Raw genomic sequence first — 15,449 nt, 5'->3', positions numbered from 1 at the left:
TACTGATATAATCCTAAAACAGAGCATCTAAGCCTTGTACTAGCTGACCTCATATGAAACGTATAATTTTCTGTGATTGCGCTTATAGCTAAAGTGGGAAACCCTGAGTGGACTTATCGAGTTGATAACCACCTTCGTGTGAACACTTCACTTGATTGCTGATTTTAGAGTAACTGGAGCCAGAAGAGAAGAAGGTATTCTGGCTCTGTGCAACTTGCTTTGCAGTACAGGCTCCTGGAGTCATGTATGTAAAAGTATTCATTGCCAGCATTACTCTGTGTTGATTAATTACATTTTAAACCAAACTTTAATGAGTGCAAAATCTGCTCATATTTTTTGTCAAATTATTCCACTCTTCATTCCATATGCGATGGAATTCTGGCATGTGTGGGTCTGTAAACATGGCGGTTCATGATTTAGTAATGAAATAAAACTCAACAGGAAATTGAATCGGAAGGACTGCAGAGCTCACCACACTCTGAACTAGATAACGATTAGAGAGAGCAAAGCACAAGGAGGTGTGTGTGTGTGTGTGGCTTGACAACTAAGTGCACAAATGTGGGTTCTTGTGCACGTGTGTCTGGGTGATTAGGTCTTGGTGCTAATGCATTTATAACCATTAGCCTACAAATCCATCGATCACAGCCAACATATGCAAAATTAACAGCAGAAATTAGTGTGTGTGTGTGTGTGTGTGTGTGTGTGTGTGTGTGTGTGTGTGTGTGTAAGAGAGAGAGAAAGCGATGGAGAGTGGGTGTTCTCTTTTACTTGGGACTGTGCAGAGAAGGTAAGAGAAAAGCTACAATTAACAATTAACAGTTTATTATTTATTGTATTTAACCATTAATGAAATAGAGGACTTTGCCCTCCCTCAGAATGTAAACTTATCTAAGGTTGTTAGACTTCTAAAAGCAGAACAGAAGGCTCCTCTCCTGTGAAACCAGCTCAAAGTTAATGGTCAGTAGATACTTAACATTAGGCTTTAAACTTTTGCCTCTGATAGAGATTATAGTTGGGGCTGGATCAGCTGACCCTCAACTGTCTCTCAGTTATTCTGCTATGTGCTTATTAAGTCTGTTGTCATTACCCATTTCAAGGGCTACATGCTCCTTCAGTTCCCAAAAGCAAAGAAGCATTGAGGCATAATTCTGAATTAAAAACAGTCCAAATTCTTTCAACTCCAATAAAATCATAGAACAAGACACTATTTCTACTTTTAAGATTAAGCGTAAAACTTCCCTTTTTGCTAAAGCATATAGTTAGGGCTGGATCAGGTGACCTGAATGCTCCCTTAGTAACGCTGCAATAGGTTGCTGGGGGATTCCAATGATGCATTGAGTATTTCTTCTTCAGCCACCTTTCTCACTCACTGTGTGTTAATAGACCTGCACTGAACCATACTTTTTATTAATTTCTGGCTCTCTTCCATAGCATGTCTTTTATCCTGTCTTTCTTCTCTCTCCCCAACCGGTCCCCAACCGGCAGATGGCCGTCCCTCCCTGAGCCTGGTTCTGCTGGAGGTTTCTTCCCGTTAAAAGGGAGTTTTTCTCTTCCCACTGTCACTGTCAAGTGCTTGCTCATAGGACGTCATCTGATGGTTGGGTTTTTCTCTGTATGTATTATTGTAGGGTCTACCTTAAGATATATAGATATAGGACATCTGAATATCAGCTTTCGCACAAAACGAGGTTAGTCATTGAGATGTTGCCGTGAAGGTTGATTTATTCACTGTAAAAAAAAAAAAAAAAGGACAGTTTTGCTCACTGTGAATGAAATCTATTCAAAAGTGTCAAAATATTTTTGTCTAAGACACAGTAAGCTAATGCGAACTGGTCTACACAGTGATTTTTATTTATTTAAAGCTGAGCTTAAAGACACAACACAAGTGACCAGTGTTAGAGTAATAAACAACTGTAGGGTGATAAAAGAAAAGAACTTTGGAGTGACGTCGCCCTCAAGTTCCAGTTGTAAAGTCAGAAAAGCAGGAAAGAAAAAAGGAAAAATGCGATTTGTTGATTTGTTCATCTTGAATTGTTTACTTGGGGTACCGGGTGCTCGCTCCGACATTCTGAGTGGCAAATCTGACTGAAGGAAGCACTCCAGAAAAAGCAAACAAAACTTCAGACCGGAAACTCAGAAATTCTGACTTCCAACTTATTCCGGAACACACCACAACTATCCTCCGAGTCTTTTGCTTCAGTGCCGCCACCACCGCCACCTCCTATCACCTCATTATTGTCTTCCAGTTTAACCCCTCAAATCAGCGGTCCCCAACCCCCGGGCTTTGGACCGGTACCGGTCCGTGAGTCGTTTGGTACCGGGCCGCAAGAGTAGAGGCTCAGGTGTGAAATGTATAGTTTTCAGGGTTTTTATCGGTTTTCAGCGTTATTTTGTTATCGTTTTTATCGTTAACTCGGTTTTCCTGGGTCTTTTCACGTGTGTTATGAATAAATCTTATTTTTTTCGGTACCGGTAATAGTTTTATTTTGTTGTATTTATCCGCGACACCTTAAAGGCCGGTCCGTGAAAATATTGTCGGGCATAAACCGGTCCGTGGCACAAAAAAGGTTTGAGACCGCTGCCTTAAATCATACCCTCCGCTGATTGCTGCCCTTGTCCTTTGGTGCACCAGCATAAATGCCATGCCATTTCAGTGGTTCAGAGTCAGCTTACCTTCCCAGACTCACTTCTCTATGCTGATCAGCCCATATACCAGAATACTTCATAAACATGCCACCACAGCAAACACTAAAACAAATACAGTACTTTCAGTTATTTGTTTGATGTTGGATCAGGAAACAGGGTAGTTGTATCATCATTTAACAACTGGATAAACCCAGGCTACTGCAAAATGTTCCATAACGCACTTGCTTTACTCCCTCCTTTTCACTCCCACTGGATTTATATGCCACTAGTGACCTCTCTCCCATAGTTTGTGTTTTGTCCTGTGTGTTGCTTATCTGTGTTCCTCTTTTCTGTCTTCTTTTTCCCTTCTCACCACACAGACAGCTGTTCCTGTTAAAAGGGAGTTCTTTCTCCCCACAACTGTAAATTGCTTGGTCAGGGAATTGCCTGATGATTGGTGTTCCCACTCTAATATTGTAGGGTCTCTATCATGAAATATAAGTCACATTGAGATGATTGATGTTACGAAAAGCTGTTATACAAACAAAACTAAACTAAATTCAGTTCAAAATTAAAATCCAATGTAAACCAATAACGGTGAATATATGAATCAACTCTTAGACACACATCAGTCTAGCCACAGCTGATTGACAGTTCTGCCCTTTACTCTGACATCATAATCATATTTGACTGAATGAAAACTAAACTGCATGCCAGGTTCTCCTTAGTCTTTGTGTGTTACTCTCAAAGTCCTGTATAAAATCAATTTCCTTCCAAAAATCAGTTTCTGAATAAATGTGAGACGAATGTGCAGTTGCACAGCCAACCTTCGGTTTACATCTATCAAAGCTCTGGGAAAATACCAAAGACGTTACAATCGAACAGATTTACACAACACAAAACCTATTCATGTCAGGAGAGCTGGAAAGACGTGTAGAATGAGTCTGTCAATTTTGAATTTGGAGTGTAAATGGACAAACACCCAACAAGGACTTGCTTGCAACATCTGACTGCTTGTCTTGTTGATCGGTTTGTCTTTTTAATTCATATTGTGTCCTGAGAGAGTTTATTGTTTTTCTCTCTACTTTTAATCAATTCAACACCAAAGCACAGAGCAAATCAAAAGCACATCTCATTGACAGGGACTCACTTTTTTTTTTTTAAACACCTGTGTTCAGCACAATCATGGAGGCGATAATCAATGGGATTGTTTGCTTTTGTGCGAATCATACAATCATGCTAGTTTCACTGTGAAGAGTGATGCCTTAATGTTTTCAATAAAAACTTTGAATTTCCACCCAACATGATTGAGCAATAGTTTGAGTGTTGTATGTTCACTGTATTACACAAAATTGTCTGGTTTTTTTTCCTTGTGTGTCATGCTCTGTCTCTGACTCATTAAGACTTGTGTCCAATTGTTTTACCCAAAGAAATTGCCCACATCACAGCATAGATTACCTTACTAAGAGTCTACAAAAGCTCTATATGTCAGCCCAGAAATACTACCTCAAACAAGAGATAAGTCACAGTGGATAGTGAGTGGGGTAGACGGAGAGGAGGAGAGGAACAAAATGAGATGTCAATAGAAGAAGAGAAGCTGCAAATGGCATGGTGAAAATTTTTAAAAAGAGCTACAGAGTATAAAGAAGACATAAAGGGACAGAGTAGCTGAGAGGAGAGGAAATCTGTAGAGGTAATCCCTAGAATGCAAGGCTTTGTGTACTCCATTATGGATGCATGGACAGCAGGATGAACAGAAGTCGAAGGGTGGATGAATGGAGGATAAAGTAATGGCTGAGGAAAGGGAAAGAGAGTCATAAAGAAAGAGCACTGCAAAGGCAGTAAGAGAGAAAGAGGGATAAAGTGAAAGATGGATGGATATTGGTAGAGAAAGGGGGTATTAAACAGTGCTTTAGTGAAGTGGATAGGGGCCAAAGGACCACTAAGAGCTTTCGGTTCTCTTAAAGGATCAATCCGATGGTTGCAGTCTGCTAATTCTACTTTAATTCAACTTTTCTAGAAGGATTTTCTCTATGAAAGCATGAGTGACCATACAGTAATACAGGCTGGTGGCCGGACCCAGTGTTTGGTTTAGTTTGGTTTCTATAGGATGCTGTTGTGTGCCATGATAACACATACAACATCCACTACAAGGCTATGAAGTATATTATATAAAAAAAGGATTAAATGAATTGAAAAGAAAAAGAATCACCCCATACTATGCAACTGTTATGGAGGGGAAAGCCATCAATGCAGAAACACTTTTATACCAGGCTGCAAACTTTTAATGTTCTAAACTTTTTAACATAGGAGTCTGTAGGGAATTACTAGCTTTTGAGCTAAGTGCCCATTTAGATGAACTGATGTTTTTGCTGAACTTCCACATTTGCTTTATTTTTGAGCCATAGAGGTTGCTGCTTGTTGTAGCTGTGGTGGTAACTATCTGTGATCAGTTCCTAAATACGATCAGCTTTTCTAACCCGCTGTTTGCCAGGAGTGAGGCCTTTGAAATATTGCAACAAATGCCTGTTTTACTATGTTTCTAAAGTCATGTGTGTGCTTGTTAAATTCTAAAGGTGATCTTGATGACCTGCAGTGACAAGTGGCAATAAAAAGAAAAGAAAATGTTCCCAGGTGCTCTTAACCATGGTAAGACCTGATTAGAACTGCAAAAGCAGGGGCAAAACACATTATTCTCTCCCCAATGTGGCTTTATAGCAGATGTGTTTTCTTTAATGTAAGGATTTGTTTCCAACGATGATGATTAGCACTGCTATATGGCCTCTTTCTTGTATCAGGGTTCAAATGGTTTGTCCACTGGCCGATCTTTATTCATTTACTTATATTGGGAGTCATCCATCTATGGCTAATTAGATGGCCTCTCGGTGTGGCTGCTGCTAGAATTCCCACCAGAAGGAAAATCCCCACATAATAGGACAGAGGAGACACTAAAAGGAGAGATTACCAGGAGGAGGAGAGGTTGTGTGTTTGTGTGTGTGTGTGTGTCTGTGTGTATACTTATGTTAATCCACAGACAGCTGAGGATTTCGGTGTGTTTGTGAGTGTTTCTGTTGAGGGAATGGGAGAAGGATTCAACTAAGCTTTAAAGGCTATTTGGCGCGCGCGCGCGCGCGTGCGTGTGTGTGTGTGTGTGCGCGTCCATGTTTGTATGTGCTATTGTTTTATAAAGACATCTGTATTATAAGAGAGAAGTAAGGGATAGACTGATGAAGACTGGAGAAACAACTCCTTGGGAGAAAGAGGAAACGCAGAAGTTAAAGTCAGCAGTTTACAATATTCACAAAAAGTTTACATAAGGTATTTTTTATAACACATTAAGAGTCACCTCTGTAACATCATTTGTTTCCAGCCGCCAACAACTGATTTCCAGGTACTTTCCCATACCTGTTTTCATTCCATAATTAGTACTGGGGCAGCATGGTAACGCAGTGGTTAGTACCTTTGCTTCACAGCAAGAAGGTCCTGAGTTTGACTCAGACTCAGGCTGACACTCAGACCGTGTCAGCCGTCACATTGGTGACCTGTTCAAGGTGCCCTATGATAGCTGGGATAGGCTCAAACCCCCCACGACCCTGACAACGATAAGCAGAAGAGGATAGATAGATGATATAAAAGGTTAATCTAACATACCAGCTTTAATTTCCTATACTGCTGCCAAAGTGTTACAGGGGTATTTACAGTAGCTACTTAGTGGAAACCAAAAATATTTTACTGTTCACTGTGAAGAGCTGTTAACAGCATACCCTTATTGTTCATGGTTATAACTTCAGAACAATAAAAATTTGTAATTCATAGCTAACTGTCTGTAAGGATACATCATCAGCAGACATTGGATGAAGGGAAAAAGCAGCTGCAATATTCTTCTTTTTTGTGGCCCAATGAATAGTTACAGTAAAACGAGATAAAACATAATACAAGTAATTGGAGTCTGATCATTTTACCTATCGTCTTCTCTCTGCTTCTTTTCAGCCAAGCAGCTGAATTTGTTTCCTACTGTGAAGGTCCATGGTCAACTTGTGACACTCATAACTACACAGATATGTGTGCTATATGGTGACAGACATCATCATAACTACTCCCTTCCTTCATGGTGGGTCTCAGTTTTTCTAACCCCATATGAAGGTATATGACACGCACCCTGAACAACTTACCCATAAACTATTTAACAAACATCAAAACTGCTTTGTATGAGACTGCACGCATATTATTTTAGCAAACATTTGTGGACATGCCAGCTCATAAATTGTGCAAAAATAATGTTCAAGTTGAAACTAAACTGGTATTGCTGGGCCTTATACACCTTTCCAACCTGTCTTTTTTTCCCTTTGCTGCATAAAAACTAAAAATGCATACATAATACTCTCAAAGCTGTTTGAATTATGTAGTCGTACACTCGTGAAAAAAACAACAGCAATGAGTATAGTGAAACTATACTTTCTAGTGATGCGTATTTCATGCAGAAAACAGATTAAGAAACTCAAAAAGAAAGAATATCAGAGAACAAAGTCAAAACACTTAAGATGTGTATATATTTTAATTCTGAATTAACATATACATTTTACAAAACATTATTTTCAGCATTTGGAATTACAGTGTACAGCACATCCAACAACAGCAAAACAAAGAGAAAACAGAGTATGAACACAGGCTAGAGAAGGAATACGGGAACTTTTGCCTATCAGAGAAGCCATGTGTTTTTGGAGGGGGTTATACTTTCTAGTCATGCTGCTTCTGTTCACTCATCTGCTATGTGTGTCTGAGTTTCAGTGTGGGCAGGGCTTAGGCAGCAGCAATCATCTTACTCAAGGCTAAAAGCAAGTTTTACAAGGACTTCAGAATTTAAGCCAGAAACCTGGGAAGAACAACTCACAGAGGACGTGGTTTCAAAGCTATGTTCTACAGCTTCACTGGGGAAAGATTCTGGGTTTAAGCTGAGTAAGAGAGGTCATCTATTAATGCAAACAATCTGTCATGTATTCAATAAAAGGTGGCAGGCAGCCTCAGTCAAGGGCTGACTTTCTATTTGCTTACTGACAATTTTCATTAACAGTGTGTATTTTATTTATCGTTTTGGCTGTATGCTTTTATTTTATGATTGCACTAAAATGATTTTCAAATTATTGCTCATCTACTCATTGGGGTCCACACTGACTTCCCGTACTTAATGGATGCAAAAGATATCCAAATTTACTTCCAAGCAAGGGGTTTGAAACGACAACTTATGGCAACTTTTTTTTTTCCCCTCAGAAGACAATACTGTCCGAGATAAAGTGACTGATGAAAGTGATTAAACGGAGTCTCCTGTTCACTTATGTTAGTGAAGCCCAAAAGCCAGCTGTGCTCACAAGGGCCTCCATAACTCCATATGACAACACCCTAAAACAGGGCAGAATGTTAGAACTGAAGAAAAAAAAAAATGTAAATGATACTATAAACTGCTGACCTTGTTGTCTAATGACACTTTTCTCTGTAATAAATTTAAGGAATTTGATCGTTAAGTGTCGCCCTTTCTATCTCCCTCGGGAATTCACTGCGGTCATTGCCTGCACTGTTTACATTCCGCCTCACGCGGACTCGGACACTGCCTTATGTGAGCTACATGAGGCTCTCACACATCAACAAACACTTCACCGAGATGCCGCACTCATTGTTATGGGAGATTTTAACAGAGTGAATCTCAAACGGACATTTCACAACCTTCACCAGCACATCAACTGCCCCACCCGGGGCACGAGGACATTAGACCACTGCTACACCCCGTTCAAGAACTGTTACAAGGCTCAACCCCTGCCGGCATTTGGAAAATCGGACCATTCCGCCATCTTCCTCATACCTGCTTACAAACAAAGGCTAAAGCAGCAACCACCAATCAGGAGGGAGGTCGCTCGCTGGACGGACCAATCGGTGGCCGTGCTGCAGGACGCACTGGATGACGCAGACTGGGACATGTTTCGGCGTAGCTCTGATGACATCAACATGTTTACGGAAGCGGTTGTGGGATTTATCGGGAAACTAGCGGACGACACAGCAGAAAGAACTATCATCCGAACGTTTCCCAACCAGAAGCCGTGGGTGGATAAAAACATCCGCGACGCTCTGAGATCACGCACCGCTGCCTACAATGAAGGGCTTGTCTCCGGTAATATGGACCTATACAAGGCTGCGTCCTACAACGTGCGCAGCGCAGTCCGAAAGGCAAAGCGGAGCTACGGGGAAAAACTAGAGTCACAGCTACGACAGTGCGACTTTAGGAGCCTGTGGAAAGGACTGCGGACTATAACGGACTATAAACGACCAGCTTCTTCAATGATGAATGCCGATGCTTCACTGGCTGATGAGCTGAACACGTTTTATGCTCGCTTCGACGCCGCAGCAATTAAAACAACAAACGGCTGCGCGCGCTCGGAGTGCACCAGTGAAGAAAATGCATTCGTCATCACAGAGCATGCCGTGAGGAACACCTTCAGGAGGGTGAACACCAGGAAGGCAGCAGGACCAGATGCAATCCCTGGCCGGGTCCTTAGAGCCTGCGCTGATCAACTAGCACCGGTGTTCACGGAGATCTTCAACCTCTCCCTGGCCCAAGCTGTGGTTCCCACGTGCTTCAAACGGTCCATTATTGTCCCTGTTCCATAGAAACAACAGCCCGCTTGCCACAATGACTACCGTCCAGTAGCACTGACTTCAATTGTGATGAAGTGTTTTGAAAGACTGATGAGAGATCACATCACTTCTTCACTTCCTCCCACCATCGACTCACTTCAGTTTGCTTACCGGACTAATCATTCCACAGACGATGCCATATCTCACCTGCTCCACACATCCCTGAGTCACCTGGACACTGGCAGAGGGAATTATGTTAGGATGCTGTTCGTGGACTACAGTTCAGCATTCAACACAATAATTCCCTCTAAGCTTTTCACCAAGTTGACGGATCTAGGACTCAGCTCATCACTGTGTCAGTGGATCCTCAACTTCCTCACAGACAGACCCCAATCAGTGAGGGTAGGAAAACAAGTCTCCCCCTCCATCTCACTCAGCACTGGAGTGCCTCAGGGCTGTGTTTTAAGCCCCCTGCTGTACTCACTGTACACTTATGACTGTGTAGCCACATCCGACAACACCTCCATTGTCAAGTTTGCTGACGACACTGCTGTTGTGGGCCTGATCTCTGACAACATCGAGACGGCCTACCTGGAGGAGATTAGGAACCTGGAGACCTGGTGCCAGGAGAATAACCTCCTCCTAAACATCAGCAAGACTAAGGAGCTGATCGTGGACTTCACTACAAAGCAGGCGAGGAATTACAAACCCCTCATCATCAGTGGCACGCCAGTGGAGAGAGTGGACAGTTTCCGATACCTGGGTGTCCACATCACTCAGGACCTGTCATGGTCCTGTCACATCAACACCCTGGTTAAGAAAGCCCGTCAGCGTCTCTTCTTCCTCAGAAGACTTAGAGACTTCCATCTGCCACTGAAGGTGCTCAAGAACTTCTACTCCTGCACCATCGAGAGCGTCCTGACGTCAAACATCTGCACCTGGTTTGGGAACAGCACCAAGCAGGACAGACGAGATCTGCAAAGGGTGGTGCGCTCGGCAGAACGCATCATTCAATCAGAGCTCCCTGACCTGCTGTCCATCTACACCAAGCGGTGCAAGTCCAAAGCTAGGAAGATTATGATGGACCTCTCCCATCCCAACAATGGACTCTTCTCACTGTTGAGGTCTGGGAAGCGCTTCCGCTCCCTTAAGGCCAAAACAGAGAGAATGAGGAGGAGCTTCTTCCCCCAGGCTATTCGGGCCCTGAACCAGGTGTAGGACTGGACTCTCCCAAACACGTCACTATAAGACTGGACTCTCACACGTCACCACACGCACCACCACACATTTCCTATAATCCTATAATTCCTACAATTTATAATCCTTATCTTTATAATCTCTTCTGCTATTTGCACATTCTTTACTGTAAATTCCTAAGTTAATTTGTAAATTTTTGTAGTAAATTGTAAATATTGTAAAAAACTTTTCTTCTGTCATTTAATGGTCGGGCATTGTACAGCTACAAGCATTTCACCCCCATGTCATACTGTGTATGGTTGTGTGTGTGTGACAAATAAAATTTGAATTTGAATTTGAATTTGAATATTTGCAAAACTGGAAAATGTGTTACACACGTGGATACATTTGCTCCCCCGTTAGAGGCACAAACAAACGTTTGAGTCTGTATCCGTTAAAGGAGGGAAAAAGGGTAGCATGTCACTCGAAAGAGATAGAACGTGTATAATTGAACGAGATTTCTGCAGAAAACTGGCAAATATCCCCCCATAAAGACATTTATTTAGCTGTTGACCTTGGGGGATATGGCGATGGCTTAGAGAGGCAGAAACAACATGATAAGAGCTTTTTATTCAGATAAGCCTCTCTTTTACTCCCTGTCGTCTTCCTACTCTGCATAACATTGTAGAGTGCTACTGGGTGATTTTTCAGCTCCAATTGGAATAATAACTCTGCTTGCTTTTTGGTGAAAAACACCCCTAATTACTGCAACCTTGCAGTCTGAGAAAAAGGGCAAACTACTTACTGCGACTACTTTTGCACTAAGTAGCTCTTGACTTACAACATGAATCTGCATCCTTATTTTCTTGTACTGCATTGATGTATTAGTCTACAGAAAGAAGGGTATGCTGTTGTTCCCTACAATTTTTAATCCCTCATATTCCCCAATCTGGGTATTTGCAGGACGTCCTCAGAAGTATTGCTTTCTTTACCCTGTCTGTTGAAATGTTGGATATACATCTTTTTAAGAAAGTTTTACTCTTTTTATCTTTTACTGATGTTAAAGAATATTCGTTTATATTCAATTCAGCTTTTTATAAATAGTGCCAATTCACAACAGCTGTCACTTCATGGCACTTTATATTGTGAGTGAAGTGAAGACCCTGCAAGGTTAAAAAGATCTCAACAATCAGATGATCTGCTATGAGCAAGCACTTTGGGATATTGGGTTTGAAAAACTTCCTTTTAACAGTTGGAAACCTCCAGCAAGCAGGGCCCTCCATAGACATCTGCCGCCACTGGCAAATTGATACGGAGAGTGAATCTCAAAGTGTGACCTGCAGATCTTAATGGGAGCTTAAACTACTGCAGGTGGGCCACAAATGTGCACAATAATTTTATAATGAATGGATTTTGTAATGAATAAATAAATTTTTTTTAAAAAGGATTCAATGATAAGACAAATAAGTAAATACTTTACTGGGCTGGTGTCATAATGAGAGTTTTGGTAAAAGGTCTTATCAAATCTAATAATAATGCTGATGTCATGTTGTGTCTTAGACTTCAAGTTATCATATTTCCATGTTTTTCTTTGCTGTTCTCAAAAAAAAGCAAAAAAAAAAAAACTGCAGGTCTAAAAAAATCTTTGAGAAAGACCCCAGGACATTGATGAAATCATAATTTGCATTAAAAATACTGAGTACTCCTGTGATCTGGATTTCTTTTTCTAGTCTGTGAAAATTAAAGGTAATTTAGCATTAATGGAAACAGCAGTCATTCTGCTACTCTTGTATGGACACTGAAGAAACCATGCACAGTTCATTTTAAGTGCAGAGCTACTTATCACAGAGCTGATGGGACTGCTCAGGGGGCACATTTGTTGCAGTCTCAGGTTTTCCTCCCTCTTTTTCTTTCTAGATCACCATTTCTGCATCTTCCTTGCTCTTTCCATTTCCCACTTTTCAGTCCAGTACATATCTGCTTTATGGTGACAGGGACTGTCACATTCCACTGGAGCTAAAAGATTTTCAGCCCTATAATTTCTTTTTTCCCCCATATGTACAATAAGGAGTTGTAAAGAGTGAAAAAACAGGTTCCATTTTTTAAAAGAACTAAAAGACACAGGACAGAAAATGTAAAGTCCAAAGCAATACACTTTAATCTAGCTGGGATCATATTACAAACAGTAAAACTTAGGGCACATTTACTAATGATTCAAACTACAGGTTATTGGGCAGACATTCAACATTTTTACCGATATTATCAGTATTATTTTTTAAAACAGTTTTGAATCAACTCACCACTCCACTGAGCACATTAATGCCTCACCTACAGAGCCATCTCATTGGTTGCACAAGATGTGTTCTATTGCTAAAGCTGTTTACATAAAGTATGAGATGTAGACATATAAAGTGATTTTCTGCTATAACTCTTGGCAGGTTGATGGCTTTTATAAAACATAAAAATGCATAAGCCCAGAAAAAAATAGTCTAACAATATTTATCAATAATGATATGTTGAAAAAACATTGAGAAATAAAACACACAAACACAACATTAACAATTATCTTTATTTTTCTATTAGTCTTTAAATTGAAGATGTCAAACTATCAATTATTTTAGTATTAGTCAAACATAATACATCACAAACCAGTGTCATATATTGCTGTATGGTATGCAGCGTTGTGGACATACAGTGGGGCAAAAAAGTATTTAGTCAGCCACCGATTGTGCAAGTTCCCCCACTTAAAATGATGACAGAGGTCAGTAATTTGCACCAGAGGTACACTTCAACTGTGAGAGACAGAATGTGAAAAAAAAAAAAATCCATGAATCCACATGGTAGGATTTGTAAAGAATTTATTCGTAAATCAGGGTGGAAAATAAGTATTTGGTCAATAACAAAAATACAACTCAATACTTTGTAACATAACCTTTGTTGGCAATAACAGAGGTCAAACGTTTACTATAGGTCTTTACCAGGGGCCCGTTCTTCGTACGTCGCTTACTACATCCAAGATCAAATGACACATCCAAGATCAAATCATCGCGCTAACCGTGAGCTCGCTAATCCGGCTCCCCGAACACACCTGCTGTTGACGATTACTACAGCTGGATGAAGTAATGCGCGATCACTGGGTGCCGTAAAAGGGGCTACGCATCGATAGCAGAAACAGTGATCGGCAAGCCTCTGATTGGTCGGCGAAAATGTCGAAGGAGCGCGCACAGTACTTCACCGCAGCGGAGCAAGAACTCCTGATTGAGGGATTTCAGGAGTACCAGAGTGAAATTAAAACGCAAGGTAACAGTGCGAAGGCTGCAAAAGCAAGGAGAGAGGGCTGGCAGAAAGTTGCTGACAAATTAAACGCGTAAGTAATGCAACATATTACATGGCACCATACCATATCATATTTTATCATATCAAATCATACCACATGATATCCTCTTACACATTAGAGCCACAACCGGACCCACCAGAACATGGGAACAAGTAAGAGTGAAATACAAGAACATACTACAGAATGGTAATATCCAACACTCATATTGCTGTCAGTCACTTGAAAAGACACCCCTGAAACAATCCCTGTGTTTGTGTATAACAGCAACCAAGAAAAGGGCAGAGCAACAAAAGACAGGTGGTGGTCCTGCACCCCCTCGTCACACCCCAGCAGAGGAGCTGGCCCTAAGGTTGAATGCCACCAGACCCATTGTTGAGGGCATCCCTGGGGGCAGCTCTTCCGGAGACCAGAAGCCGGGGTGCAGTAGCAGCAGCACCTACATAACTGGTGAATGGGCTCATGATTCCATGTGCACAATGTCAAATATGTGGTTGTTGCCTAAATGAAAATGCTATTCGAACTGTGACATTCATTCATTGGCACTGTGGGTTTTCTCTGTGTGTAGTGTTACATGACACACCATCACTTTTACCTGTTCCCATGGAAGGGGTGACTGGAACATGCACAGTAAGTTGGGAGATATACATATATCTGTCCCCACCCAATTGTACAGACCTATAGGCTGTACCACACCCCTTAGTAACACCATTGTGTTACCATTGCACAGGACAGTGACGCAACCCTGTCAGATGGCTGTGGTGTGGCGGAAGACCCTGTGAGTACATGCATGAATTGGCCTGAAATACCATCTACTTGTGTACTGCCATGTGTGTCTGACTGCAGTATGATTTGCAGGCCAAGAGGCCGGCAGAGAGGCCTGCTGATGCAGAGGTGGGCAGTGTTGTGATCAATTATACTGCCTATATGACATGTATTCCCCGTTAAATGTTGTCACCACAATTGACACAGGGTGACATACGTCTGCTCTACAAGAGAAGTCTCCAGCAAAAAATGGAGTATACTGAGCTGAAGAAACAAAAGCTCCTAGGTGAGATCGAACTACAAGCCCTAATGAGGCATAAACTACAATTGGAAATCGAGGTGCTTCAAAAGGAACTCCAGAGTAAGTAGGAATACATGTTCATACGGAGCACTATTGCTGACCCTGCGTGACGCAGTATACATGCTCTGTTTTCCCAGGCAACTGATGACTGGCCTGTGTGTGGTGGGACAGACAACGATGCTCAAATAAACGTCAATAGAAAATGTGTCATGTCATGTTTTTATTATGCGAAATTGTGTTGCACAATCCTGTCCCGTGCAGCTCTGCCACTAGGTTGGTCCAGGTGCACTGGCTGGAGGTCATCATCAGGCTGCACCTCCACCACGGGGGTCCTCTCTCTTCTGATGGTGGCAATGTTGTGCAGTACGGCACATGCAACAATAATGTCACATGCCCTGTCAGGTGCAACCCTCAGGCGTTTTAGACACTGGAATCGTTCCTTCAGTTGCCCAAAGGTCATTTCAATGCGTGCCCTTGTCCTGGCTAGGGCTGCATTGTAGCGGGTTTGTGGCCCAGGGTTGGGGTCAGGGAACGGTGTCATGAAGTACTGCCTGCATGCATAACCTCTATCTCCGAGGAGGATCCCATCGTAGGCCCCTGTGTAATGAAGAAATGCTGTTATGT

At 41.8% G+C, this 15,449-nt stretch overlaps 1 protein-coding gene across 1 annotated transcript; it reads left to right on the top strand.

The window, feature by feature from the left end:
* The first annotated feature begins 13,540 nt into the window (after nt 1–13,540).
* On the top strand, nt 13,541–15,070 carry LOC145419716 (uncharacterized). Its single transcript, XM_080288040.1, has 8 exons — nt 13,541–13,792; nt 13,881–13,948; nt 14,027–14,209; nt 14,328–14,389; nt 14,490–14,537; nt 14,618–14,653; nt 14,732–14,885; nt 14,963–15,070. Exons 1-8 carry the CDS (start codon nt 13,632–13,634, stop codon nt 14,968–14,970), a joined length of 720 nt encoding a protein of 239 aa, XP_080144166.1. The 5' UTR covers nt 13,541–13,631; the 3' UTR covers nt 14,971–15,070.
* Nucleotides 15,071–15,449: the final 379 nt, after the last annotated feature.

This window comes from Astatotilapia calliptera, chromosome 13 (assembly GCF_964374335.1).
Source record: "Astatotilapia calliptera chromosome 13, fAstCal68.1, whole genome shotgun sequence".
NCBI lineage: Eukaryota > Metazoa > Chordata > Actinopteri > Cichliformes > Cichlidae > Astatotilapia > Astatotilapia calliptera.
The sequence above is the reverse complement of the archived record's forward strand: the minus strand, read 5'-3'. Positions and strand labels throughout refer to the sequence as shown.